General features: G+C 38.4%; 1 protein-coding gene across 1 annotated transcript in view; it reads left to right on the forward strand.

Annotated features, from left to right (window-relative positions):
* LOC140517022 (P2R1A-PPP2R2A-interacting phosphatase regulator 1-like) overlaps positions 1-25,175 on the forward strand; it is a 46,987-nt gene that overhangs the window by 10,321 nt on the left and 11,491 nt on the right. The window contains exons 5-8 of the mRNA XM_072627870.1: positions 15,931-15,974; positions 16,069-16,114; positions 20,869-20,961; positions 21,087-21,175. Coding sequence (XP_072483971.1) covers positions 15,931-15,974; positions 16,069-16,114; positions 20,869-20,961; positions 21,087-21,175 — 272 coding nt within the window. The remainder of the gene's footprint in view (positions 1-15,930; positions 15,975-16,068; positions 16,115-20,868; positions 20,962-21,086; positions 21,176-25,175) is intronic.

Consider the following 25,175-nt stretch of genomic DNA (forward strand, 5'->3'; position numbering starts at 1 on the left):
ACTTAAAGCAGTCATCTATAGTAGATATGTTTTCTTACTCTCTCTTCTCATTCTCTTCTTAATCCCTGGCGTCTAACCTCATCCTTCCACTAAAATTTTTCTCTCTAAAGTTCCCAATGATCTCTTAGTTGCTAAATCTAATGATGTTTTCTCAATCCTTCCAGACCTCCCTGTTGCTTTGGCCAGTGTTGATCACCCTCTTCTCCTTGGTACTCTGGATATCAGAAAGACCTGAGTTCAAATTCAACTTCCAGATTGAATTTCACCTCTCTCTAAGTTTCATACCATCCCTTCTTCAGGTTTTCAGGACATGTCTTTCTGCTGACCTCCTATCTCTCATATCCTACTGCTATTGAGACATATTGAATTTTATGATGAAGACATCTTAAACTCAACATGTCCAACGCAGAACTCACTATTTTAATAGTTTCTATACTTTTTTTGGTTTCTTCCTCTGAAAAACATTGCCCTTCTCCAATCTCTTTTTAATCACTATCTCAAATACCATTGACCAAGGTTCAGCAATAACATGTGTGAGCTCTTTCAGGACCCAAGAAAGTGAAACTATGAGGTAAAGGTGCGAAGAAAGTAGAATCAGTGAGAGCTAATGCAAGGACTTGTTAATGTGAAGTGATGTGTCATGTAGGAAAAAGATAAAAGGCCAGTTTTGTTTGAATGTAGAAGATAGGAAGAGTCTAAAGATAGACTGTAGTGAAACTGTGAAAGTCTTTCAAAGTTTGTGCTTGTATGTATATTGTTCAGTCTTGCAAAGATACTGGAATGGTTTGCCATTCCTTTCCTAGCTCATTTTCCGGATGGGGAAAATGAGGCAAATAGGATTAAGTGACTAATGGAATTGATTGCGCAGTGACATCGATGTCTTTGGAAAATCACTTTGGCTCCACGTCTTGAAGGATGAGTGTAAGTAGAGAGAAACTGCAGACATAGGCCAACTAGCAGGCTGTTGCAATAATCAAAACAAGAAGTAATGTGGGCCTGAACTGAGGTGGTAGACATGGAAAAGGAGTTGAAGGAATAACGTAGAAGCAGAAAACGTCACTTGTCAAATGACTGAATATGTGAAATGAAGGGTAAGGAAACTGAGGACAAGAATAAGGCTTTGAACCTAGGAGACAGGAATAATGGTGTTGTTTTTTGATAGAAATAGAAAGGTAAGGGGAAAAAATGTTGAGATTTTAAGGAAAAGTTGATGAATTCAGTTTTAAATATGTTCATTCTAAAATGCTTCAGGACACCAGATGTGAAGGTCCCTTTAAGCAAGGGAGGATGTGATACTGAAATTTCAAAGAAGGACCAAGGAAGGATATATAGATTTATGAGTCATCTGCATCAAATGAATCATTAAAAATTTGAGAGCTGATAAGGTTGGCAAGAAAGTGTGTAAATGGAGAAAAGAAGGTGCCTTAAAGACACAGCCTTAGGAAATATCTGGTTAGGGTATATGATGTGAAAGATGAGCTAGCATAGGAGGCTTCAAAAGTTTGGTCAGACATCTGAAACAAAGAAGGGGGAAGAAGGACATAAATATATGGTATTTGTGTGCCAAGCACTGTGCTGAGCCTTAAATAAATAATATCTCATTTAACCAATAGAGAGTCAAATTTGGCAAGTAAAAGATTATTGGTAGCTTTGGAGAGGGCAATTTCCATAGGCTTATAATGAAGTCCAAAGCCAGACTGCAAAGGTTTGAGCAGGTGAGTCTGCAAATATAAGTATCTTTTTTTCCCTAGCATTTTGGTTGAGAAAAGAAAAAGAGGGCTTGAGGGTTGATTAGAGTGTATGATCTAGCTGAGGATCCAGGAAAAGAGACTGAGAAGGAACAGGAAGAAAACCAATGAGTTAAGAGTCCTGGGCTTGTAGTCAGACATTTACTTAGCTGTGTGAGCCTAGCGGACACATCACTTAACCTCTCACCCTTAATTTGCTCATCTGTAAAATGTGGATAATAATAGCACCTACCACAGAGTTGTGATGACCAAATGAGATTTTTTTTAATGTGTGTACACACACACACACACACGCACTCACGCACGCACGCACATGCACACACACACACACACACCACTTAAAAGTGCTATATAAATGCTAACTTTCATTATTACTCTTACTCTGCTTCTGGAGAAGATGGAAATACATGGATTAAATGGATTCTAAACTGATTGGCTCGCTGAATTCAGAGTACTTGTTAGTAGTTTACTATCAATATGGCAGAAAGAGTCTGTGTAATTACAGCCAAGTAATCGTTAGCTGGTTCTTTGCTGTTTCACTTTTTTGTCATAAACTTACCTCATAGCATAGTTGGTATGTTCATCAAATTTATAGATGAAACAAAACTAACAGACCAGATCCAGCATTAGGGAAATTCAGTAGGACTGATTATAGAGTTTTGAATTTGGATACAAAAAAGTAGACAGCATAGACAGACAGCAGTTGTAAAGAAGATCTAGAAATTAAAATGAACTGCATACTCACAATGTGTCAGCAACTTAAAATAGCACCTATCTTCTAGGAATATGGAGGTGATAATAACACAGTGTTATGTCCTTAACAGACTAGAGTATTATTTTTTGATTTTAGGCACTACGCTACGAGAAAGCGATTGATCAGCTAGAAAGTGTCCAGAGAAGGACAGAATCTGAAAATGTTTAACTTGGAGAAAAGACTAGGGGGATATGGAAGGTGTCTTCAGGTGTCTGAAGGGCTATTTTGGAAGAACAAGAAGCAGATGGCTTGATGTTAGGAAAAGGGGAAAGGGAATAATCATTCATAAAATGCTAAGGGCTTTTATGAATATTCTCTCATTTGATCCTCACAAAAACCTTCTGAGGGAGGTCCTATTGTGTGCTCAGAGTCACACAGCTAGAGTCAGAAGTTGGATTTGAACTCAGATTTTCCTGAATTTAGGTCTCTTCACTCCATCACTAGTTGTTTTGTTTTGTTTTTTTAATTAGGAAAAACTTCTTAAACCTTAGAGCTGTCCAAAGTGGCATGGTTTACCTCTGGAGGTGGTAGATCTTCTTCCTTGCCCCCAACTGCTGATGTACTCCTTCTCATTATAGTTAACACTTTGATATTTAATCTGTAAATGCTTTTATTAAACATTTAATCTTTAGTGTTAAAGTGTAATCTCACAAAAGGGATCAAAAAATATAAAATGAACGTATAAGCAGAATGAGAAATTTAGAATTTAAATAGCATGATCTCAGAAAAATAAAACAAGCAAATTAACTGCAAAGGAAAAATCTGCGACCAGAAGACGTTATAAGCAAATTATAGTGAATATTAAAATAAAACAATGAATTACAGTATTACATGAAACTTTTCCTACCAAGGCCCTTCTTTAGTGCAAATGCAACTTGATACCTAAACTATGAAGAGAGACAATGGAAAAATAAAACTATAAACAAATATCCCCAATTAAGATTGTGGCAAAGGTTTTAAATAAAGTATTAGCAAAGACCCTACAAGAGCATATCACAGCAGTTATATATTGTGACCAGTCTGGGTTTATAGCAGGCAAGAAGAGTTTCCAGTAATGGAAAAATTTAAATAGGAGAACACATTTAAATAGCAATGATATAATCAGTTGTATCAATGAAAATAAAAATCATATGATTATATAAATATTTCATATTCCAAAAATCTTTGCAAAAACCAGAGCACTTTGTTTTGTTTTAATAGTTTTTTTTAAGAAAAGGAATAAATGAATTTTTGATTAACATAGTAGCTGTTAAGACTCTAAAGCCAAGAACCAAGTTTATGTGGAATGGAGATAGTTTATGCCCAAGAAGTTTATGTCCATAAATTCTGAGAGGTAAGATCTGCAGGCTAAGCAAGGATGTCTTTTATCACCAGTTTTATCTGATGTACTGCTTAATTTGTGGGGGCGGAAGAAACAAAAAACTGCTGCTTTTAAAGATGATATGACAGTTTACTTAGAGAGCTCTTGGGAGGCCTTAAGCAAGTTAGTAAGTACATGTACATAAATCATCAGCACTCCTATACATATTCAGTATAACCCAGCAGACAGACAATATTCATTTATATTAACTACCAAGCATAAAAAATATAAAATGTAAAATATTAAGTTAAGTAGACCTAAGAAATTGGAGCAATATTCCTAATAAGAAGCAAAAGTATAATATTTCCTAAAGTGACTTACACATGGAATTGTAATCTAATGAAACTATCATTCAGTTACTTTATAGATCTAAAGAAATGGATAAAATTCACTTGGAGGAACCAGAGGTTAGGATTCTCCAAGGAAATGATCACACACACACACAAAAAAAAAACAAAAAAAAAAAAAAACCCAAACCAAACCAAAACAAAAACAACCAAGCCAGAGAAGGGAGGCAGCATTACCAGAGTGGTCCTAAATATAGGACCTAAAAGGTATTTGGTATTGTCTAAAACAATTGATCAGTCAGTGGAATTGATTATATATACAAAGTACAGAAGGAAACAAACCTTGTGGCTCAGACTTTGTTAACCCCTGAATGGCAGTTATTCAGTAAATCTGCCATGAAAATCAAAACGCAATCTAGGAGAAATTGAGTGTTGTTCAAAACTTCAGACAACATATCAAAATGACCCTAAAATAGATACATAACTAGATATAAAAGATCGCATCATAAAGAAACCAGACGTCTAGGGGAGAAATTACCTTTAGCAGCTCTAGATAGGGGTGCATAATAAAATATGTCATGGGAAGAATCATGAAATGTGAAGTGGATAATTGTGATTACATCTGATTTTAAAAATAACTCTCAGTTAAAGTGAGGGGAAACAGGAAAGGAGGGACTTAAGATGATGGGCAGGAACACTTCACCAACACACTTAGGAAATGCAAAAGATCAAATTCTGATGAGAAGAGGCAAGGAAAAAGTCATAGTGAATTATTTTTCCAGCCTAAGGTGGTTTAAGGAAATACCTACACTAGGAATGGAGCCTTGAGAGATTCTGTCACCAAGTGATAGAGGGCCAAGACATGGCATTGGGGCAGGAAGTGCCAAGGCTGAAAGAGGTGCCAAGGGGTCCCTGAAAAGCACAGTGTTCAGAAACAGGTACCATCTAGCAACTCGTTTGTCCTCTTCCCAGATCACCAGATCCAGGGTGGCTGGAACTGTCCCTGACTTGGGTCCTCAGCAGGAAACAAATACCAAAAACAAACAACAGCCATGTGACTCTGATACCAGGAACAGAGTACCAACCAAATCTCATCTTTGAACTCAGCATGGAAACTTGCAGCGGAATAATCAAAATAGGAGTCCCACACCAAAGTGGAGCTAGCATTTTGGTTGCTCTGAGTCCTACAACCTCCCTAATAGCCCAATAGAATCCAGTAGTCCTCTACTAGGCCAAGCCCAGACCAGGAGGACAGTGAGCAGACCTCATCCTTGCTCACTCTTTGGGAGCCCTGAAAGTTTGTAGACTTTTAGTCAAAATTGTGAAAGGAGCAGATGGATGTAAGAGGACAGAAACTCAGGTCAGATGGACGTTGTCCCTCCTCAGATACACAGAGCTTAGGACTAACAGGTACAACAAGTATTCCTAGAAGAGTTAAAAAGAAAAGTTGCTTTTCTAAAGACTTAAAAAAAAGTTCTACAAACCAAATGGGAGCAGTGGAGGGGAAAAAACGTAAAAGAACTAAAGTATTTATGAATAGAGGAGTAACAGCTTTCAAAAAGAGGTACAAAACTGTGCTGAAGAAAGGTAAGCCATACAAAATTACAATTGGCCAAATGAAAGCTAATAATTTCATGAGCTACCAGGAAATAAAAGAAAGTTGAGTCTGAAGAAGATGTGTGTGAAATAGTTAATAGGAAAAACAACTATCCTGGAAAAAAGATCAAAGAGAGATGATTTAAGGATAATTGGACCACCTGACAATAAGAGCAAGAATAAGAGAAAGTCTCCTATTCTGAGAAATCCTACAAGAAAACACTTAGATAGTTTAGAACCAGGGAATACCACCAGTTAGTTGTCTCCAGAAAAAAAGCACAAAAGAAGACTCCTAAGGATAGTATAGCCAAAATGCAGGACTCCGAGATGAAGGAAAAGAAAATCCTTCAAGCAACCTGAAAGAAAGGATTCAGTGACAGAGAAGCCACAATAAAGATCATACAAGATGTATCAACCAGGATCTAAACGTACAACTCAGGACAGTCGTCCCCAAAATTATCAAAGAAAGGAGAAGAAAGACACATGTGTGGATACGAAGAATTGGAAATTGTCAGGTCTCCATCAATTGGACAGTAGTTGAATAAGTTATTGTTATTATACTGTAAGAAATTTTTAGTATTATATTATATCGTATATATATTATAATACAAGAAATTAATCAGGGAATAGTTTCATAGACACTGTGGAGGACTTGTGTAAGCTAATGCACATTAAAGTGAGCAGAAATAGGAGAACAATTATGTGATAACAATATGTAAAATAATCAGCCTTGAAAGACTTAAATAATCGTTCTGATCAGTACAACCAACCACAATTCTAGGGGATTCAGAGTAAAACTTGCTGTCCAGCTCAACATGGAGAACTGATGAATGCCTGCTGAGAAATGAAAATTAAATAAAATTGAATTACAAAAAGTTTACCAGGGGGTAAAATCATTGTGTTATAAAGTTGTTGTTTGAAGATACATAAAGAACTAATCCTTAATTCATGAGAAGAGTCATTTCCCTTAATAAATAAGCAAGTGATATGAGTGAACAGTCTGGAAAGGAAGAAATCCAAGCTATCACTAGCCATACTGGGTAACTGGTAGGATCTGCAAGGAACAGGAAAAACAGTTCCCATTCTCAAGGAGCTTACAGTCTTTTAAGTCTGGCTTCCCACCTCATCATTCAGCTCTAAGTCTTTTCTAAAGTTAGCTGAAGTTAATGAACTTTTTCTCAATCTCCATCTGTTTTTGACCTACCTACAGCCTTTGACATTGTAGATCCCTTTCTTTTCCTGCATGCTGTCTCCTTGAGGGCTTCTTGACACTGATCTCTTTTGATTTTCCACCACCTGCTGCTTCTCCTCAATGACCCTGAGGGGACATTTCCCCATTAGACTGTAAATACTTCACTTTCTACATAGTCACTTTTAAATGCTCGGTTTTATTTGCTTTTTGCTGTTTGGGGTCTTGTATGTTTATTTCAAAGTTTCTGCTTACCTTTCATCTTTTTATCAACAATTTTTAGACGTGCTCTATTTTATTAATTCCCTTCCTTACCGACCCGTCCACTTCCCACCCCCCACCCAGTAAGATTATACTGTTTTGCTATTCTTGGTCGTAAACCGTCTCTTGACTTTTGGAATATCAATCATATTCCACGGTCTCTTATCCCATTTCCAAACTTCTCCATTACTGTTAAGAGCACCACCATCACCCAGGCTCACATATTAGGAATCATCCTCGATTCCTTAGTCGCTCACCCCGCCATACCCAAGACCTTTGGATTTTGCCTTTGTCTCTCACATCTGCCTTCTTCTCTCCTGATACCTGCACCACCTCAACACAGGCCCTCATTTTCTTATGCCTGAACTTTCACAGGAGCCCGCTGGTTGTTCTGCCTGCTACAGTTCTCTCAAGTGCATCCTCCACTCAGTTGTCAAAATGATCTTCCTAGAGTATACTTCTGTCCGTGTCATTTCCTCCCACTTGCCAGCATAAACTCCAGTGGCTCCTTATCACCTCTGAGATAAAGTGTGAAATCTTCTGTTTCACCTCCAAAGTCCTCATAACCTGTCTTCTCCCACACACACTTCTACCTCCCAAGGTATACCTGCAAGGATCAAGTGACTAACCATTGTAAAGCATTTATCACAATGTCTGGCACATAGTAAGTTATTATTCTGTACTAGATTATTCTGTACTGTATGGTCAGTGGCCTCTGCCAGGATTAGCGTGAGCACAACAGCCTTGGCAGAGGTGCTGTAAAGTCCTGAACCAAGGTACACCTGTTCTTTGCCTTCCCTTTCTGATCAGTAGGGGAAAACCCAAGTTCTTTTACAGAATAATACAGTTTCAGGTTCCAGAGTTCTTCACTAGAACCTTCTCTGGACTTCAGTCTCCCTGCCCTAGCACATTTGGGGAGGGGAGGCAGGAAAGAGAATAAGCATTTTTATAGTACCTTCTCCGTGGCAGTCACAACAGCAGTGAGCAGATGCTATTATTATCCCCATTTTAGAATTGAGGAGATTAAAAACAGGTTAAGTGACTTGCCCAGGCTCACACAACTAGTACATGTTTCATGTAACGTCAGGCTCTAGGCTTCCCTGGCCCATTTCAATATCTGAGGGATTGTTATTATCCCTGTTAGAGGAGAAAAAAGTAATTAGGTGAGGGCTGGCCTGTTCAGTTTCCATATACTCTGTCATCTTGAGGAAAGGATTACAATTTATTGACATTTCATTTCTTCTGGCTTTCCTATGCTGGTTGCTGTTGCTGTCCTGCATTTAGTTGGATGCATGCATGAATAATTGAATGAGTGAGTGAGTGAATGAATGAATGAAAAAGCACTTATTAAGTGCTTTTATGCATGTTAATAATGATGGATAAGTATGAAAGAGAGAAAGAGCACACGAAGAATTACTTGGTTCTTAAGAGTCTGTAGCGTAGGGGGGCGGAGCCAAGATGGCGGAGTGAAAGCAACGACTCACCTAAGCTCCTGGAAAAACTCCTTTGGATATTTCTGGGGGGAGAGTCTGACCAGACTTTGGAGGTGTAGAATCCAGTGGGAGACGGACTTTGACAGATTCGGAGCCCAGGCTGGACTGGAAGGTCCACGGGAGGGATCTGTTCCGCGGGGGTAAGAGCCCGGCGCACAGTGCAGCGCGGTCGGCGCGGCAGGGCGGAGGCGACCCGAGGGGCCCGAGAGTGGCGGGCGAGACCAGCGGAGCAGGAGATAAGCCAGGCCGAACCAACGATATCAGCGCAACAGCCTTTGAAATCTTCAGCCTAAAGACGGGACTTCAGTGGGTCACTACTTGAACATCCAGAAGCTGGGATGCCGGAGTGATCAGTAAGTGCTCTCCCCTCCCCCCCGATGACCGTGAGGGAACCATAAAATTCTTCCCCAGATTGATCCTGGATCAGTGGGAGCAGCAGAAAGGGGCGAGTGGTCTCGTAACACCAGAGGCTGGAGAGGTGGCAAAGGGGGATTCTTCCTACCGTGGTGGAGGCTATCTGGAGGGACAGACTACCCAGGGCAGAGAAAAATTCCCACTGAGACCCAAGCAAGCCTCAGCCCGGGAGACGAGCCCCAGGAGGGGCGGGAACACGCATTAGCCTCTAGGCGTGCCCCAGCCCTCCAGGGGAAAAGGGAAGACAATAGGGAAGCTGGGATCACCATCCCCCCCCCGGACCTTGCCTTTGCCTCAGGCCAGCTGAGGAGATAGCCTGAGACCAGACCACACCTCCCACACACCTATCAAGCTAAACCCAGGGTTGATCTGGGAAACAACAACAACAACAAAAAAAAAAGCCTGCTTTTAGCCTAGACAAACATCAACTCAACTTAAAAGATCTGTATCTTCTGACTGAAAGAACCAAAAGCTGCAACACTCAGCCAACATCATGAATCGGAAAAAGCAGACGAAAAGTGAAAAAACCATAGAATCTTTCTATGGGGATAAGGACCAAAACACAAACACCAAAGAGGTCAGAGCTGAGACTGTACTTCCATCTGAAACCTCAGATGGGACTATGAATTTCTCGCAAGCACAACTAGATTACCTGGAACGTCTGAAGAAGGATATAAAAGAAAAACTGGCCAATGATTTTAAAACCATAAAAAAAGAATTCACTGATGAGAACATCAATCTGAAAAAGAAAATTGAAGAAATGGAAAAGGAAGTTCAAAAATTAACTGGAGAGAATAATTCCCTAAAAGGAAGAGTTAATCAAACGGAAAAGGAAACTCAAAACCTAATAGGGAAAATTGATCAGATGGAAAAGGAAACCCAAAACCTAACTGGGAAAATTGGTCGAATGGAAAAAGAAGTACAAAAATTAAATGGAGAAAATAGCTCCTTAAAGGGAAAAATTGGCCAGATGGAAAAGGAGATGCGAAAGCTAACTGAAGAAAACAATACGATCAAGATTAGAATTGGGCAAGTAGAAACTAATGACTCAATGAGGCAACAAGAGTCAGTCAAACAAAATCTAAAGAATGAAAAGATAGAAGAAAATGTAAAATATTTAATTGGAAAAACAACTGACCTGGAAAATAGATCCAGGAGAGAAAATCTAAGAATTATTGGCCTGCCAGAAACCCATGATGAAGAAAAGAGTCTGGACAATATCTTCCAGGAAATCATCAAGGAAAACTGCCCAGAAGTACTAGACTCAGAGGGCAAAATAGTCATCGAAAGAATCCACCGTTCCCCACCAGAAAGGGATCCCAAACTCAAAACCCCAAGAAATATAGTTGCCAAATTCCAGAGCTATCAAGTGAAGGAGAAAATACTACAAGCAGCCAGAAAGAAACAATTTAAATATCAAGGTCACACAGTCAGGATCACACAGGACCTTGCAGCTTCTACATTAAAAGATCGAAAGAATTGGAACCCAATATTCCGTAAGGCAAAGGAGTTGGGACTCCAACCGAGGATCAACTACCCAGCAAAGTTCAGCATAACATTTCAGGCAAGGAGAAAGTCATTCAACGAAATAAGGGATTTCCAGAGCTTCCTGACCAAAACACCAGAACTCAATATACAATTTGATCTTCAAATGCAGGTCTCCAGAGAATCATAAAAAGGTAAACAGAGGGGAAAAACAAAAACAAAAACTTGCAACTCAATTAGGGCAATCTGTTTACCTCCCTGTAAGGGAAGATGCTACCTGTTAATCTTGAGAACTGTGCAGCTATTATGATAAAAGGGATATATGTAGAGGGAACGGGCATAAAGTAAATGATGTCATGGCAAAAATATGATTTAAGTATGAGAAGGGAATGTAATAGGAGGTGTGGAAAGGGGGAAGCAGAAAATGGCAAATTATATCACAGGAAGAAGTACAAAACCATAGTAGAGGGAAGGAGGGGAGGGAGATGAGCATTGTTTGAGAGGTACTCTCATCTGATTTGTTCAAAGGAGGGAACAATAACCTTAAGCAGATAATCCTAACTAGCTCTATAGGTAGTAGGAGGGGAAGGGGGAAGAAAGGGGAGGGTGGCTAAAAGGGAGGAAAGAAGCAATAAGAGTAAAGGGGACTAAAAGGGAGGGGGGCTAAAAGAAGGAGGGGAAGGCTGCAGGAGGAGGGGGAGAAAAGTGAATACTATTGAGGAGGGGAAGGGAGACGAGAGAGTTAAAAGCACAAATGGTGGGAAAGAGGGTGGAGGGAAATACACAGATTGTAATCATAACTGTGAATGTGAATGGGATGAACTCTCCCATAAAACGGAGACGGATAGCAGAATGGATTAAAAGCCATAATCCAACAATATGCTGCTTACAAGAAACACATTTGAAACGGGGGGATACACATAGGATAAAGGTCAAAGGATGGAGCAGAATATATTGTGCTTCAGCTCATGTAAGAAAGGCAGGAGTAGCAATCCTAATCTCAGACAAAGCAAAAGCAGAAATAGATCTAATCAAAAGGGATAAGGATGGAAACTATATCCTACTAAAAGGCACCATAGACAATGAAGCAATATCATTACTAAACATGTATGCTCCAAGTGGTATAGCATCCAGATTCTTAGAGGAGAGGTTGGGGGAGTTGAAGGAAGAAATTGATAGCAAAACTATACTAGTGGGGGACCTCAACCTCCCCCTCTCTGAACTAGATAAATCCAACCTTAAAATAAACAAGAAAGAGGTTAAGGAGGTAAATAAAACTCTGGATAAGGTAAATATGATAGATCTTTGGAGAAAATTAAATGGGAATAGAAAGGAATATACCTTTTTCTCAGCGGTACATGGAACATTTACAAAAATTGACCATGTACTAGGACATAAAAATCTCACAATCCAGTGCAGAAAGGTAGAGATAATCAATGCATCCTTTTCAGATCATAATGCATTAAAAATTACATGTAATAAAAGGCCATGGAAAGAGAAACCAAAAATCAATTGGAAACTAAATAATCTAATTCTAAAGAAGGATTGGGTTAAAGAAGAAATCATAGAAACAATCAACAACTTCATTCAAGAGAATGACAATAGTGAGACAACGTACCAAAACTTATGGGACACTGCAAAAGCAGTTATTAGGGGAAGTTTTATATCTCTGAATGCTTACATAAATAAAATAGAGAAAGAGGAGATCAATGACTTAGGCTTGCAGTTGAAAAAGCTAGAAAAAGAACAAATTGAAAATCCCCAAGTAAATACCAAATTAGAAATACTGAAAACCAAAGGAGAGATTAATAAAATTGAAATAAAGAAAACTATTGAATTAATAAATAAAACCAATAGTTGGTTTTATGAAAAAACTAATAAAATTGATAAACCTTTGGTTAATCTGATCAAAAAAAAGAAAGAAGAAAACCAAATTACTAACATTAAAAATGAAAGGGGTGAACTCACCTCCAATGAGGAGGAAATTAAAACAATAATTAGAAACTACTTTGCCCAACTTTATGCCCACAAATTCGATAATCTAAACGAGATGGATGAATATTTTAAAAAATACAAATTGCCCAGATTAACAGAAGAGGAAGTTGAATACTTAAACAACCCCATCTCAGAAAAAGAAATTGAACAAGCCATCAATGAACTCCCTAGGAAAAAATCTCCAGGGCCAGATGGATTCACAAGTGAATTCTATCAAACATTTAAAGAACAGTTAATTCCAATACTACATACACTATTCTTGAAAATTGGGGAAGAAGGAGTCCTCCCAAATTCTTTCTATGATACAAATATGGTTTTGATACCCAAACCAGGAAGAGACAAAACAGAGAAAGAAAATTATAGACCAATTTCCCTAATGAATATAGATGCAAAAATTTTAAATAAGATTTTAGCAAAACGAATACAGCATCTAATCACGAGATTAATACATTATGATCAGGTAGGATTCATACCAGGACTACAGGGCTGGTTCAATATTAGGAAAACTATTAGCATTATCGACCACATCAACAACAAAGCTAACAAAAACCACATGATTATCTCAATAGATGCAGAAAAAGCTTTTGACAAAATACAACATCCATTCCTACTAAAAACATTGGAGAACGTAGGAATAAAGGGAACTTTCCATAAAATAATAAGCAGTATCTATCTAAAACCTTCAGCAAGCATTATATGCAATGGGGATAAGCTAGATGCATTCCCAATAAGATCAGGGGTGAAACAAGGTTGTCCATTATCACCACTATTATTCAATATGGTACTAGAAATGTTAGCTGTAGCAATTAGACAAGATAAAGATATTCAAGGAATTAGAATAGCCAAAGAAGAAACTAAGTTATCACTCTTTGCAGATGATATGATGATTTACCTAGAGAATCCCAGAGATTCAAGTAAAAAATTACTTGAATTAATAAACAACTTTGGCAAAGTTGCAGGGTACAAAATAAACCCACACAAATCCTCTGCATTCCTATATATTAGCAACAAAGTTCAACAGCAAGAGATAGAAAGAGAAATCCCATTTAAAGTTAGGGTAGACAGTATAAAATACTTAGGAGTCTACCTGCCAAAACAAACCCAGGGACTATATGAACACAATTACAAGACACTTTTTGCACAAATAAAGTCAGATTTAAGTAAGTGGAAAAACATTAGTTGCTCATGGGTAGGCCGTGCTAATATAATAAAAATGACAATTCTACCCAAATTAATATACTTATTTAGTGCCATACCAATTAAACTATCAGACAATTACTTCCTAGAGCTGGATAAAATAATATCAAAATTCATTTGGAAAAACAAAAGGTCCAGAATATCAAAGGGACTAATGAAAAGAAATGCTTGGGAAGGTGGCCTAGCGCTACCAGACCTTAAACTGTACTATAAAGCAGCAATTATCAAAACCACTTGGTATTGGCTAAGAAACAGAGAGGTAGACAAGTGGAATAGACTTGGCACTCAAGATGCAGTAGGCAAGGAATATAGCAACCTTCTGTTTGATAAACCCAAGGACCCCAGCTTCTGGGATAAGAACTCATTGTTTGACAAAAATTGCTGGGAAAACTGGATAACAGTGTGGCGGAAATTAGGCATAGACCCATACCTGACACCGTACACAAGAATAAAGTCCAAATGGGTACATGATTTAGGTATAAAGATTGATACCATGAATAAACTGGAGAAGCAAGGAATAGTGTATTTATCAGATCTATGGAGAAGGGAAGAATTCTTTACTAAAGAAGAGATAGAATGCATTATGAAATGCAAAATGGATAACTTTGAGTACATTAAACTGAGAAGTTTTTGCACAACCAAACCCAATGCAACCAAAATCCGGAGGGATGTAGTAAATTGGGAAAAAATTTTTACAGCTAAGCTCGGGGATAAAGGCCTCATTTCTAGAATATATAGAGAACTGACCCAAATGTATAATCATACAAGTCATTCCCCAATTGATAAATGGTCAAAGGATATGAACAGGCAATTTTCAGAGGAAGAAATTAAAGCTATCTATAATCATATGAAAAAATGCTCTAAATCACTATTGGTTAGAGAGATGCAAATCAAAACAACTCTGAGGTACCACATCACACCTATAAGATTGGCAAACATGACAGAACAAGAAAATGATAAATGCTGGAGAGGATGTGGGAGAGTTGGAACACTAATTCATTGTTGGTGGAGCTGTGAGCGCATCCAACCATTCTGGAGAGCAATTTGGAACTATGCCCAAAGGGCTACAAAAATGTGCATACCCTTTGACCCAGCAATATAGCTACTAGGACTATATCCCCAAGAGATCATAAAAATGGGAAAGGGTCCCACATGTACAAAAATATTTATAGCAGCACTCTATGTAGTTGCCAAAAACTGGAAGTCAAGGGGATGTCCATCAATTGGGGAATGGCTGAATAAATTATGGTATATGAATGTAATGGAGTACTATTGTGCCATAAGAAATGATGAACAAGAAGACTTCAGAGAGGCCTGGAAGGACTTATATGACCTGATGCTGAGTGAAAGGAGCAGAACCAGGAGAACTTTATGCACAGCAACAACCACAGTGTGTGAGAGTTTTTTCTGGTAGACTTAGATTTTTGTAATAACACAAGAACTTCTGAAAAAAAAAAAAAATCCCAATGGTGGACCTCAAGGCAAAAAGTCTTCCACACTCAGAGAGAGAAATATGGAAGTCACTCACATAATATAGCAGATCATGTTTGTGTATGTGTATCTGTTTGTGTATCATGTTCTGATTTGTTATACGATTTCTTTCATTTATCTTAGTCTGACTACACAGCATGACTATAGTGAAAATATACTCAATAGGAAAGTTTATGTAGAATCTATACAGAATTGTATGCAGTCGTGGGGAGGGAGGGAGGTAGTGGGGGGTGGGTGGGGAGGTATAAAATCGCAATTGTATGGCAGTGATTGTTAAACATTAAAAAAAATAAAAAAATTAAAAAAAAAAAGAGTCTGTAGCGTAAACACAGTTAAAGGGCTCTGTGAACATGTTCAATATTTCATAGCATGATGTGTAGAAAAACTGTTCATTAATAGTTAACTTATTTTTATTTTAGCATTGAAATTTCTGCTCCCTGAGGAATTCTCAAATTTTTTTGTGTGTTGAAATATATATTACATGTTTGTTTTTATGCCTTTTGCAGATAAAATTATGATACGTTTTAAGTTTCATTCGTTCAGAGATTTTAAAGATGCATTTGCCTCTTTGTACTACAGGAAATAAAGATTAGGACTTACTGAAATTAAATAAAATGTTGTGAGACTATAATGGGTTAAATTTGATTAATTTTTTTTCAGGAAGAAGCAATGGATTTGATAAACAGAGAAACTGTACGTGAAAGGTGAGTATAGCACTTTGAAGTGTTATGATGAGCATTTTTTTTTTATGAAGAAGATAATAACATACATCACCAATCAAATCTCTTGTGTTTATAGGGAGGTGCAGACCGCAATGCAGTCTTGGGAGGAAGGCCTGCATTTGGTAAAGTCTTGAAAACCAGTTTTGTTGTGGATTCACCTTCTGGATTACCTTATGTCTTAACTCCTTAGCCTAATATACAGTCTTCTCTTGATTTAACTTCTACTTAATATTATCCAGTCTCAGCTAAGCTTCAGTTTACATCAAGGCATTGTGCTTATCCTTAATTCATTCCATATCCCATTCAGGAAAGGGAGCCCAGGACAGAGACTTGGAGAAAAACATGGCAGGCAGTTTCAGGGTTGGGGAGTGGGGTGGGAGGCATGAAGGGAAGACACATTATGGATGATAAGCAAAGGAAACTGAGGAGAGATCAGATATGTAGAGGGACAGAACATTGCCATGAAATCTCAGAGAGATTACATTTGAAAAAGATAGCCACTAATTTTAGGTGCTGTAAAAGAGTCACATAGGTTGAGGATAGAGGACCACCAAAACAGGAAGAGATGTACAGTCCACTCTCCTCATTCAATTATTCCAACAAAGGACTAGAAAATCTAAAGGATAGAAGCTTCTAAATCTAAATCACTAAAAATCCAAGCAAAAGACGGCAGGGAGTCAGGTTAGCATTAAGAAATAAAGCTGCTACTGAGTCAAACCAGGATACCATCAACACACAGTGCCTGAATCTGGGCACTAGGGCAAATATGATGACAGGAATGTTCAAGACTTAAGCCCAGAAGAAGAAAATTACTTCAAGGCACTTTCAAGCAAAGCCACAAAGCAAAGAACAACTTGTGCACAAACTAAACCACAGTTCTTGCAAAGTATGAAGCCAAAGATGATAAAGCAGACCCTAAATTGTTTTTATATGTTGTATGAAAGCACTGGAGGGAAATTTTGGAAAAGAAATGAGACCTTTGGAAAAAATAATTGGAAATAGAAACAACAGCTTGGCACAAGAAGTAAAAAAGTAAACAAAAGATACTTCGTCAGCCAACAGAAACCCTAAAAAAATAAAATGAACCAAAAGAAAAGTCAGTGACCTCATGTGGCAAGAAATATTAAAGAAAAGCCAAAACATGGAAGAATAGAAGAAAAATGAAAGGTATCTCATGTCAGAAACAACTGATGGGTAAAATATTTGGAGAAAGATAATTTTAAAATCATTGGATTGCCTGAAAGCCAAGGACTCCTTCCCCACTCTCTACCCCTTAAGGGGTTTCCACATTCAACAAATAGATACATTTACTTCAATACATGATAAAAACTGTGCAGATTTCTAGAACCCAAAAGGAAAAGGAAAATAGAAGAATCAACTGAGCACCTTCTGAAAAAAAAACCAAACCAAATTATGAATTATGACAGTTGTTATAGCCAAAATCCAGATATATCACAAGAAAGGAAAAAGTGCAAGGAGGCAGAAAGAAAGAATTTGAACATCAAGGTGCCACAATCAAGATAGCAATTACATTTAGAAAATACGTTAAAAGAGTAGAGAGTTTGGAAGACAAAATTCCGAAAGAAATCAGACAGACTCTGATGAACAATTCACTCATCAAAATCAATTATAGTCATGTAGGACATAGGGAGGGAGAACACATGGACCTTCAAAAGAGTACTTTTAAGTATTCCTGATGCAAAAAAAAACCCCGAGCTTTTCAATATAAACCCAGGAGTCAAGAGAAACATGAAAAGGTAAATATGAGGAACGCTTTTGAGGGGCTATCATTAGCATACTGCTTAAAATCTAATACAGGAAAATGGTACATGTCACTTCAGATCCCTATCATCATTGGCTGTCACAGAAGTATTGCGGTTTCATGGTGTGTCATGGTGACACCATCTCAAAGAATTCAGAGTCAGACCACCTCGGATCCAAGACATTTATTGAAGATTGATGCCCCTCAGAAGTGGACTAGGTTCCAGGAGGAACCAGCAACTTCAGAGAAAGCAAGATGGGTTTCTTATAGGGCACAGATGCAACTACATAACAGAAATTATGAATATTAAAAAGGCAGGAAGAATTTGTTAAGGGATTAGGTAATGGGGAAAGGGTCCCTTCTGTGGTTTAGTGGTCAAACATCCTGTTCATACGGCTTTCTGATTGACTAGCTGTTATCTTGACTGGTCAAGATGGACAGTTAGGTATCGTGTCCTGTCTTGGATGGTTGACGTGATTGTGGTTGAGTACAAGGACGTACCCGTTCAAATATGTGAAATGGATCTAGGGGCAATGGTTATATTGAGTCTGGGGCCTGAGATGTGGTTAAAGCTAGACTGTGTGGTCAAATCAGGACATGCCTGCTGTTCCACAAGGAGGTTAGAATTGTTGGGACTGGAGGCAGCTTTTTTAGGATTCCATCAGAAGGAGTCTAATAAGGATGTGTTTTGATGTTTGGATGATCTTAAAGGATGAGTAGGAATGGAGGAGAAAAGGAATATATTTGAAGGGAAAAGAAGAAGATCCATATACTATGCACTGAATGCTGGTGGTATAGGGAAAGACAGGCCAACAGCCCCTCTTCTCAAGGATCTCATGAGCTAATGGAGTGGAGAAGGCTAGGTACAAAAAGATCTCTACCCGATAAATTCAAGATAAATCTCAGAGGAAAGGGATTGAGATTAAGGAGGACTGAGAGAGGCTTCTTACAAAAGGTAGAAATTTAGTTGAAGAAATTTAGTGAAGGAAGTCTGGGAAGCTGGGAGATTGGGATGCAGAAGGAGAGCGTTCTAGTCATGGGTGCCAGCCGGGGAAAATGCCTAGAGTTGGAAAATGGAGCATCTTGTGAAGAACAACATGTCAATGTATCATAGTGTTTGTGGAGGGACATAGAATGTAAAGAGATTAGAAGGGTAGCTAAAGGGCCAAGGTACGAAGGGCTTTGAAAACTAGGATATCTTATCTTTGATCATGGTGGGTGGGAATAGGGGTCCTTTGAAGTTTATTAAATAGGAGCATAATAATGGTGAGATCTTCATTTTAGGGAAATCAATCTGTCAAGTGAGTGGAGGATAGATTGATTTGGGGAGGGACTTAAGGCAAGACCAGGTAGTAGGGTTTTGTAATCAACCAGGCCTAGTGATAAGGGCTTGCTGCAAGCTGTGTCAGAGAAAAGAAGGAGGCACGTACAGTAGAACCTCGGTTTACGAATTTAATTTGTTCCAAGATTCTGTTCATCATGCGATTTTTTCGTATTGCAAAGCGAATTTTCCCATAGGAAATAATGTGAAGTCACATGATCAGTACCTCATCCCCCAAAACATTCATGTAAAAATAATTATATATATGTATATATATATAGAAAGTACACATAATTATTTATGATTTTAAGTAAGCGTTTTGTCCCTCATGCACCTGAAATACAATAGCAATGATTAATGCACAATACGAACCAAAAATAAAGTAAATTCACCTGCACTTTACCTTTGAAAAGAGTTGTGGCTGGCATAAGGGAGTTGAGAGGGAGGAGGAGGAAGAAGGGATATTGCTTGGAAGGAGATTGAACACTGGGGACATTGGGGAACATTGGGGATTTCAGTGTCAGGAGTGTTCTCTCCTATGCTACTTTCACTAAAAGCAAGACTAACATTACTGTCTTCACTTTTTTTCATTTGTTCGAATCACTTTCATGTTTTGACTCACTGTGTTTTTTTTTTCCTTTACGTTCTCTTCTGATTAGGACTCTATCTAATGATACTTCTTTTTGACATTTTTTCAGACTCACAGAAATGTGACTTTGCATTCTCGTTAAAAATATTTGTGGTTCTCCTTGCTACAGCCTTACTTGGGTGACGTTTTTCAACAAAATTTTGCACTTTTCCCCACATCTGATAAGCTTCCCTAATCTCACTTGACATGAGGCAGTCCTCCGAATTCTCCACCTCCTCCTCAGATGAGGTATCCTCCGCAACCTCTCGCTGATCTCCTCTTGCAGATCCATCAGTTCGTTGATCGTCAGCTCCTGGCTGTGTTCTTCCACTGGCTCTTTGTTCTCGGTTCGGTATCATCTGCTAACTACTTCTCACTGATCCACATGAGAAGCAGCTTTTCAACATATTCTGGAACACGTGGCCTTTGCTTTGATATTCTCGTGACCCCTTTCGCTGCATCTACTGCCTTTATTTTGTCCGTCTTCCTCAAAAAGGTACAGATTGTAGATGCATTATAAAACCGTGAGAGGTCGGTCACACGCACGCACGCACGCCAAATTCATGCTTCTCAGTGATTTCTTTTTTTTCATTTCCAACGTAGTGGTCTCCTTCTTCTTTGCACCTTCCTTTTCAGTCTTCTTCTTCATTAGAGCCAGTGTTACAAACATTGTTGTAGATCTCTGTCCTTACCCTACACTTTTACGCAAACACATGTGAACACCCTTGCAATGGTACTGTTAAGAGCGAACAGCGCTACCTTCCCGAAGGGTCAGCGCCCTTTTGGTTACCTGGCTTTTCCAAGAGATCAGTAGCATTTCTGATTCTTTGGTTTCCTTCTGCGGTTATTGTGTTTTGTTGTTCTCAACATACCAGGTCTTATGAGAATCGCAATGCCAAGAAATACTTCCCCCCACAGAAAAGGATTTCCTGGAGACTAAGTTAATGTCGACTATGGACCATATTTCGAGTGTACTAGATCTTAGAATCATCTAGTCTAACTCCCTTATGAGAAAACAACCCAGGGAAGTGAAGTGATTTATAAAAGGCTACATAGATGGGGCTTCTGATTCCAAATCTCTTTGCATTACATTAAATCCTTTCAAATGTCTTGAGTCTAAATTAATTGACCATCTGAAATTTTGTAACTTTTAAAAAAAAAATAGAGTGGTGGTGATGCCGAGAAGTCATCCTTTCGGAAGTTAATTGATTTCGTTCCAGTTTCCCCAGCACCTTCACCCACCAGGGGAGTTGGCAAGGTAAGCCAGGAAAGCAGAAATTTGACCCGCTTTACGAATCTTTCTGGCAGTTTTCTTTTGCTTCGACTTATTTCAAATTAAAAAAAAACATTGTTTGTTTTCCTTAAACTTTTCCTTTTTTAAAGCAATGTTTCTCACCATCATTACAAAGTTTTGTGAGCAGCAGTGGATTTCCTCCAAGTCCTATTCCTAGCCAAACAAGACGATTTACAACGTAAGTACGTGTGTACTGCTCAACTGCAAATTCTTTGATTTCACAATTGTCAGGACTCTCCCTTCATTAATATAAATTGAAAATCCTTCATGCTTTAATACCAGTTCACAAGCTGTCATGATCAAAAAAGTTCACTTGTTACCCCACTAACTAATAACAGGCCTCTCTTTCAATGTTAACTGGTTTAGTGCTTGGAATACAGGCGTAACTTTCTAATGCAAGACCTGAGAACCTGGTACAATGTGGTAAATTTAGTGCTACTTTCAGAGTTTTGAAGAATTTTGACTTGCTGTAGGACTTCAATGGAGGCTCTGTAGTTCTTGTTTTTGTTTTTACAAATATAAGTATTTTGAACACTTTTTTCTACATTGTGAAATCATGGGGCTGTATTCTTCACACTTCAAAAAACTATATTCATTGAATGCCTTTTACTATTATAATATGAGGAATTATTTATCCACTAGTAATACCCTAAAATTCCACTTGCAGCTATTATTTATTACATTGTTTCCTTCTTCCAACTTTCTCATAACACAGTAGTGTTCCATGACATTCATATACCACAACTTGTTCAGTCATTCCCCAGTTGATGGGTATCTCCTCAATTTCCAATTCTTGGTTACCACAAAAAAAGCTGCTATAAATATTTTTGTACATGTGGGTCCTTTTCCCTTTTTTATGATGTCTTTGGGATGCAGCCCTAGAAGCGATATTGCTGGGTCAAAGGGTACACAGTTTCATAGCCCTTTGAGCATAGTTCCAAATATGTCTCCTAAAGGATTAGATCAGTTCACAACTCCACCAACCATGAATTAGTGTTCCAATTTTCCCACATCCTCTCCAACGTTGATCATTTTCCTGTTTTGTCATGTTAGACCATCACAGAGTTGTCTTGATGTACGTTTGTCCAACCAAAGGTGATTTAGAGTATTTTTCATATGACTATAGATATCTTTAATTTTTTCATCTGAAAACTGCCTGTTCATATCCTTTGAACATTTAGCAATTGGGTCATGACTTGTATTCTCATAAATTTGACTCAGTTCTCTAGGTATTTTAGAAATGAGCCCTTTATCAGAGACACTGGTCGTAAAAATTGTTTATCATTCATTTTTAAAGCTGAGTTCCAAATTCTCTCCCTTCCTCCCTCTTCACCCCTTTACATTAAGAAGGCAAGCAATTCGATGCAGGTTATGCACGTCTAGTTATGCAAAACATATCCATAATAGTCATGTTGTCAAAGAAAACACAGACAAAAAGAAGTATGTTGCAATCTGTATTCCGACAGCATCACTTCTTTCTCTAGGGAAGGTTAACATTTTTCATCAGAAGTCCTTCAGAGTTGTCCTGAATCATTGCATTGCTGAGAATAGCTAAGCCATTCGCAGCTGATCACCTCTTAGAGCATTGCTGTTACTTTGAGCAGAGCACCTTTCATTTTACATCAGCTCAGATACGTCTTTGCAGGCTTTTCTGAGAGCATCCTGCTCACCATTTCTTATAAAGCAATAGCATTCCATCATAATCACATACCACAGTTTGTTCAGCCATTAATGAATTGATGGGCATCCCCTCAATTTATGATTCTTTGTACCCAGAAAAGAGCTGCTACAAATATTTTTGTACATATAGGTCCTTTTCTTTTATCCCTTTTGGCATTCAGACCTAGCAGTGGTATTGCTATGTCAAAAGGTATCCATGGTTTTATAGGCAGAGTTTATAGGAACTTTGGGCATAGTTCCAAATCGCTCTACAGAATCAGGTCACAACTCCACCAGTAGTGCATTACTGTCTCATTTTCCACACATCCCCTCGAACATTGGTCATTACCTTTTTCTGTCCTATTAGCCAGTCTAATAGGGATGAGGTATCCTCTGGATTGTTTCAGTTTGCATTTCTCCAATCAGTAGTGGCTGTAGATAGCTTTGATTACTTCATCTGAAAACTGGTCATATCTTTTGATCATTTATCAACTGGGGAATGACTCTTATTTTTATGAAGTTGACTGAGTTCTCTATATGTTTAAGAAATGAGACTCTTATCAAAGAAACTTGCTTCATAATGTTTTTTCACAGTTTCCTTTGCTAATAATATTTCCCACCTTCCTATCTCCACCCCATTTATTCCAGTCTCTTTCTCCTTTCACCCTGTCCCTCTTTAAAAGTGGGTTGCTTCTGACTTACCCCTTCCCTCAATTTGCCATCCCAGCTATCACCGCTACCCCCCTTCTCTCTTTTCCCCTTTCCCTCCTACTTTCCTGTAGGGCAAGATAGATTTCTACACCCAGTTGAAGGTGTATATCATTCCCTCTTTGAGCCAGTTCTGATGAGAGTAAGGTTCACTCCCCCTCACCTTTGCCCTTTTCCACTCCACTGTAGAAGCTTTGGCTTGCCTCCGTTATGTGAGATAATGTGCCCCATTCTACCTCTCCCTGTCCCTTTCTTCCAATCCATTCCTCTTTCTCACCCCTTATTTCTTAGGTATCCCTTCATATTCAACTCACACCCTTGCGCTCTGTTTATATATACTCCTTCTAACAACCCCAATAATGAGAAAGGTCTCATGAGTTATAAATATCATCTTGCAGTGTAGGAACACAAACAGTTTAATCTTATCTTTTTTATGTTTCTTATGAATCTTGTATTTGCAAGTCAGTTTTTCTATTCAGTTTTGATCTTTTCATCTGGAATGCTTGAAAGTCCTCTGTCTCATTGAATGTCCAACTTTTCCTCTGAAGGATTACATTCGGTTTTGTGGGGTTGGTGATTCTTGGTTGTAATCCTGACCCTTTTGTCCTTGGGAGTATCATATTCCAAGCTCTCTGATCCTTTAATGTAGAAACTACTAAGTTATCCTGACTGTTGCTCCACCGTACTTAAATTGTGTCTTTCTGATTGCTTCTCCTTGCCCTGGGAACTCTGGAATTTATAACATTACTGGGAGTTTTCATTTGGGGATCTCTTTTAGGGAGTGATCAGTGAATTCTATCAATTTCTATTTTCTCTTCTGGGTCTAGAATTTCAGGGCATTTCCCCCCGATAATTTCCTGAAAGATGATATCTAGGCTCTTATTCTGATCACAACTTTCAGGTAGTCCACTAATTTATAAATTATCTCTCCTGGATCTATTTTCCAGTTCATTTATTTTTCCAAGGAGCTATTTCACTTTGCCTCCTATTTTTTTTTCATCTTTTTATTTAATAATTTCTTGGTTTCTCTTGGAGTCATTAGCTTCCTTGTGCTCCATTCTAAGTTTTAAGGAATTATTTTCCTCAGTGAGCTTTTGGACCTTGTTTTCCATTTCTTCAATTCTGCTTTTTAAAGCATTCTTCTCCTCACTGGATGTTTTGGACCTCTTTTGACATTTAGCCTAGTCTGTTCAACTCTCTTACCATCTTTGGGCTGAGAGCTCCAGACATAGCCACCGCTGCTGCTGATTGATTCACTCCTAAGTGCTGCTCCAGCCTGTGCTGGACTGTGCTCCTCTCTCACTCTGCTGCAACAGCAGACGTTTCCCGCCAGAGTTCTACGTTGTCATGGGCTAGAAATATGTTTTACTCCATCTTTTTGTGGAGAATTTGTCGAGAGTCATTTTTAAAGGTATTTGGAGGGGTTTGGGAAACAGCACAATCAAGAGCCTGTCTTGGCTCCACTTCCCAGGAAAGCTTCCTGATCATTACAAAAACAACTCATTTTTAATTTTTCCATTTACATCATGCATATGTTTTTTAATGTTTCTCTTTATGTCACCTTCTATCAGTTCATCCAAGTCCTCCTAAGTTTCTCTTAATTCTTCATATTTGTTTTCTTTTCCATATTTGCTTTCATATTTGTTTTTCTTATCTAGTCATTCCCAAATTAGCGTACTTACATTTTGTTTCCAGGTTTTTTTGCTACTCCACAAAATGGGACCTCTCTTTGTGACTTTAGCCTCCTTGGATTTCCATTCATAATCTTAGGCTAGGGGTAGGGAACCTTCAGGGGGAAAGGGAAGCCTACA

This window comes from Notamacropus eugenii (assembly GCF_028372415.1).
Source record: "Notamacropus eugenii isolate mMacEug1 chromosome Y unlocalized genomic scaffold, mMacEug1.pri_v2 SUPER_Y_unloc_7, whole genome shotgun sequence".
Lineage (NCBI taxonomy): Eukaryota > Metazoa > Chordata > Mammalia > Diprotodontia > Macropodidae > Notamacropus > Notamacropus eugenii.